The sequence below is a fragment of the Oratosquilla oratoria genome, chromosome 11, assembly GCF_046742065.1.
Source record: "Oratosquilla oratoria isolate Oo_2021 chromosome 11, ASM4674206v1, whole genome shotgun sequence".
NCBI classification, from domain to species: domain Eukaryota; kingdom Metazoa; phylum Arthropoda; class Malacostraca; order Stomatopoda; family Squillidae; genus Oratosquilla; species Oratosquilla oratoria.
In genome coordinates this window covers 13,060,266-13,065,818 of record NC_134787.1, presented here as the reverse complement: position 1 = coordinate 13,065,818, position 5,553 = coordinate 13,060,266, and the positions used below count along the sequence as shown (strand labels likewise).

General features: G+C 38.9%; 1 protein-coding gene across 1 annotated transcript; it reads right to left on the bottom strand.

Moving 5' to 3' along the window:
• Positions 1-2,001: 2,001 nt before the first annotated feature.
• Positions 2,002-3,081, bottom strand: LOC143029960 (uncharacterized). The gene has a single exon (XM_076193171.1). It carries the CDS (start codon positions 3,079-3,081, stop codon positions 2,002-2,004), a length of 1,080 nt encoding a protein of 359 aa, XP_076049286.1.
• Positions 3,082-5,553: the final 2,472 nt, after the last annotated feature.

The window sequence follows — 5,553 nt, the reverse complement described above, 5'->3', positions numbered from 1 at the left end:
CTGTGCGGAGTGGCAAATGATCACTCAAACCAATTAGATATTCAAGAAGATTTAGATAAATTACAGCAATGGTCTGAAAAGTGGCTAATGAAATTTAACACAAGTAAATGCAAGGTAATGCACATAGGTAAAAATAACAGCAAGTACGATTACAAGTTATTTGGAAATTCGTTAACAAAAGTGGATAGTGAAAAAGATCTCGGCGTAATTATCAGTAACGACCTCAAATCATCCAAGCAGTGTATTTCAGCCTCTGAGAAAGCAAATAAGATTCTGGGATTGATTGCGCGATCTTTTGATTTCAAAAGTCCATCACTCATTAACAAGCTATATAAATCGTTAGTTCGTCCACATTTGGAATACGCTGTTTCCGTATGGTCACCGAATCTCATTAAAGACATTGACAGACTGGAAAAAGTACAACGGCGAGCCACAAAACTGATTCCAAATATCAAAAATAAATCATACGAAAATCGACTTAAGCACATGAATCTGTTTTCCCTAAAAAAGCGTAGACTCAGAGGTGACTTTAAGATTTTAAAGGGAATTGACAACATCAAAAGTGACCAAATTTTCACATTGAATGAGAATCAGACAAGAAACAATGGTCTCAAACTGTCCGGAAATAGATTCAATTTGGAAGTAGGTAGAAACAACTTTGCCAACCGTGTAGTTAATGAATGGAATAAACTTCCTGCACAGGTAGTGCAATGTAGTTCAGTTCGAAGCTTTAAGAATCATTTAGATAAATACCTAAGTAAGATGCTGTAATTATTATAATTTATGTTATATTATTTGTTTTTGTTTTGTTATAATTTGTCTGTCTGATTTTCATTTATTATTAGTTATATGTCAATTTATTATCATTTACTATTTACCTGTTTGTTTGTTATTCAACTATACCAATGCATTTATTTATGTATTTTAATTGTTATTTACATTGTTATAGTTTTAATTTATTATTAATATGATTTTTTTTTTTTTTTTTTTTTTTGCATCCGACCTAGATATGGATCAAAAGGTCTCCTGTCGGCATGCTTTGCCTTTGTAATCCTTTGTAATCGTTTGTAATCTAAAAAAAAAATGAAAAAGGGTTGACTATAAATAAAATACTTTAGGTTGGAGGAAGTGGAAGTGACTTTCCATCATGATCACGGATCACGTATTGGATTCGTGATCGACTGTTATCTTCCCGAACGATAGGTCAGAGCTCACCTATGACCCAAGGTATGGGTAATACATGACATATACACACACACACACACACTCAACAACTTACGTCTTTGCATTGAGGTATTGTCTGAATCATGAACTTCAGAATTTCAGTCCAAGATCATTAGCACCAAAGAAGGCTATATATGGTACAAATTCATAACCTTTAAATTGCAGGGTATATTCAGATAACTGTCCTGAATAACATACTATAAATCTCCATTGATCATACCTGACCGTTCAGTTTTAGTTTATGAAAAAATGTAGCGAAACGACCGAACTATGTACCGAAATGATTGGTAGCGAACTGGCCATGTAGTGAAACGCCCTGTATCCGATATGATAGAGGAACGAAAAGACCGAACAATGAATCGAAATGGTTGGTAGTGAACTAGCCATGTAACGACACGATCAGAAACTCTACCAGTCACCATCCCACTCACACGAAGTGTCAAGTGAGAAATAACTGGCAGATCAAAGCCCTGTCAGTTGCTGCAAAACGCTTTATTATAGTATGACTATATACAAAAAGAAATGGCGGAAACCGTGATAATGATAAGTACTTACCAGTACTGAAGGGATAGGATTTACCATTTCTCAAAGCTGTGTTATATTATTAGTAATGTGCTTCCTCCTACCCCTAGTTACATCTGAAGATTACTTTATTCAGCTGAGGGTTTTTTTTTTTTTTCCTATTTTTTATTTTTATTTTATTATTACTTTTTTTTTTACTTCAAAGTGTGCACAGATGCAATATTCTCAACCGACATCGTCTACAAAGGAAACTTTTCATTTTTCTTCCCCTTCCTTCCTCCATGGGAGTCTAACTTGGCTCACCTGCCAAATGGTGACCCTGGTCTCTGGTCTAGGGTCGAGCATTCCGCGCAAGACATTCAGAAGAGCCTGCTCTTGGGCTTTGCTGAAGACTCCTGGCATCACGGTCTTGAGGGCAGGTCCTCCGCCTGCGCAGCACCTCAGGTAGTATGTCATCTGGTGCTTGAGGAGGAGGTCATTTATCCAGGGCTCAAAGTAAGGCAGGTGGCCCTCACACAACTCGTACAGGACACATCCCAAGGCCCACACATCGACCTTTCCTCCTGCGTAAGGGTGCTGGGCCTTGTCCAATACCTCGGGAGCAACATACCATGGAGTACCCTGGCTACCATTCATGTCTCGGCCATACACCGTCGACGTCCTGACTGACAGGCCAAAGTCGATGACTTTCACGATTCTCTTTTTGGCGTCAAGGACCATGTTCTCGCTCTTCAAGTCGAGGTGGACGAAGTTGTTTTCATGCATGAAGGAGATGGCAGACACGATCTGCCTGAAGTAGAAGACTATCCGATTGCCCCAGGACCGAGAAGGTGCCTTTAGATGTTTTTCGAGGGCGTGGCACAGCGTCCCGCCGGGGCAGTACTCCGTCACAACGATGTCGCACACCCCGTCCGTCGCGATGTCGACTAGACGGACGATATTGGGGTGGGAAAGGGCACTGAGAGCTTCAGTCTCCTTGGAAGTCTCGATGGCGCAGTCGTCCCTCCGTGTGGGGATCTTGGCCACGCTTGTGAGACCCGAGGTGACGTTGGTGACCAGAACCGTCTTCGCGAAGCCTCCTTCGGCGAGGAGGGAACTGACGGTGTAGTTGTCGCTGAAGGAAGAACTCCTTGTTTCCGCGAAGGTCACCGAAGTAGAGCCATTTTCTTGAGGATTTACTTGCAGATCCTCGGTGTTCTTCACTTCGGCAGTTTTAACTGCAGGAACTTCGGGGGGATCTTCTTCGGGTGTTCCTCTCGAGCAGCAAGTGAAGAGCGTCCTTAGTCGCAGGAAAATTTGGAGAACGGAGTTTTTGGCACGGTAAAGTCGACGCATCCTGACAACTTCGTCCAAGTCGGCGAAGGAGGAAGAGCCAGTCCGGTGAATGAACATGGAAGGCAGATTTGACCAAATATGCACGAGCACTTTCCCAGTGCTTAGTAGCACACACACACACACATACACACACACACACAGAGAGAGAGAGAGAGAGAGAGAGAGAGAGAGAGAGAGAGAGAGAGAGAGAGAGAGAGAGAGAGAGAGCGAGAGAGACCATTGAACTGTACGTCACAATTCTCAATTGAATCAGTAATCTTTTCTTCGTTTCCTTTCAGGAACACCTATCTGCAGACATTTTATCTTATGTTCTTGGCATATTTTATCATTGTAATATGTAACCCAAGTGTAGCACAAAGAGGTTGAGTCAACCTCCAAAACAGGTGATAACGAACCTAGAGCTACCCAGCATACACGTACTGGTACCATGAATTGGCATACGACAGCGGCAACAACAAACAGCAACAGACAACGAAAGAGTCATAAGGAAACCATAACAAAGAAACATGGGTGGCAAGAATGTCTCTTTAGTTGTCCCTACAGCATGGGAAACCGTTATCCTTGGTTATGTGTCTTGAGGACCTGATCCTCGTTTGAATAAGATCGACTGACGACTACTACGAGAGAACGTATGAAATGTGTTACTGTACTAACGCAGTCAAAGAAGGGTTCACCTTTTGGATAAATAAGTAAATAAGTTAATAAACAAGTAAATAATCATATAGATAAATAATTACATAAACGAGTGAACAGATAGAAAAGGAATAAATAAATGAATAAATCAACTAATGACTAAATGAATAAAATGATACACAAACGGGTAAAAATATAAGAAAATAAATACATGTACACCCATACTTACAGGGCGCACAGCATTTCTGGCCTATGCCACAGAATTACTGAACAGAACGTCTATACACATAACGAGAACAGGCAAGGGAGAGAGGGCGCACGTTTGGCACGTGACTCGCCATGGCACTGGCTGAGAAGTAACCATGACCACAGACCGTCGACGTGATTAATGTAACAATAGACGACACAATTAACACGACAATAGACCACACAGTCAACACATTAATGATTTCCCTTGACGGACAAAGCTGTCGTCTCTAGAGACGTCTACGAGGAAGATAAACTACCTGGGATCCCATCAACTCGGCAAACGACGAATTAAGGCGCGATAGCAACGGTTCCTACAAACGCTGTTCCAAAAAACTGCTGCCGAAAGAGGAAAACAAAAGAAATTCGAGGAAAACAAAAGAATGGCTGGGGAAACAAAGGAACGTCAAGGAAAACAAAAGTCTGCCAAGGAAAACAGTAATTTGGATAAAACAAAAATCGTCGATGAAAAAATAGAAAAAACAAAACAAAAGAATATTGAACCATATGTTAAGTAAAAGTCAAAGATAACCAAAAGGAATTTGAGGAAAACAACAGTAAATCAAAGGAAAGTAGAGTCAAACATAGCATAAGCAATTTGAGGAAATCTTAAGCAAGTCGAAAAGAACAAGAAACAAGTTTGAGGAAAACTATGGATGGTTAAGAGTTTAAAGAATTTATTTGACTTTAAGAAGAGAACAAACTGAAGTATATTGAGTGCTTATTGATTATGATCTATCATTCGAAGCAGTAAAATTTACATCACATAACTATACGTATCATAACATAACACCTTCATTACAGTCACTCATTTTCCTTCTTTATCTATATTTCTATTCAATTATGTATCAATCTTTTAATTAATTAAAAGTGAATTAATAAACATTTTAACTTATCTATTCATATATTTACATATTACTTGATTTATTCTATATATATTTTTTCTATCTATTGTTTTGAGGCGACATCAGGCAACTTTCTGCAGCTGATGGTCGAGCCCCAAGACTGAAGAAGGTCATGACTGTTGAAGACCCCATCTGGAACCATCGCCGACCCTCAGATGAATAAAATCGTTTGATGCTCCTCAGGCCAAAATTCAGACTGTCACCATATTGGACAAGATGTCAAACTGGTTTCATTTCGAAGTATTACAGTGTCTTATCTTCACTAATTGGGTTCAAGAAGTGTATAGGTTTACATCGTAGTTTTACGACATAAACAAGGTTATCATATATATTATATATATACGATATATATCAACACGCTTGTTAAAGCTACTGTAAATAAATTTATCACAGTATTACTTAGAAGTAAGGATAATTGTGTTAAGACAAGAAACAATGAGACATTGTAATTTGTTAAAGTTGATGTAAGCCATATTAATAACGGAATACCTTACCTCATGTTACATACACACACACACACACATATATATATACAGATATATACATATATATATATATATATATATATATATGTGTGTGTGTGTGTGTCTGTGTGTGTGTGTGTGTGTGTGTGTGTGTATGTGTGTGTGGGGGGGTGTATACATATATATGTATATATATATAAATATATATAAATATATATATATGT

Coding starts and splice junctions, on each gene's coding strand:
- LOC143029960 (XM_076193171.1), bottom strand. CDS start 3,081: ATGCGTCGACTTTACCGTGCCAAAAACTCCGTTCTCCAAATTTTCCTG.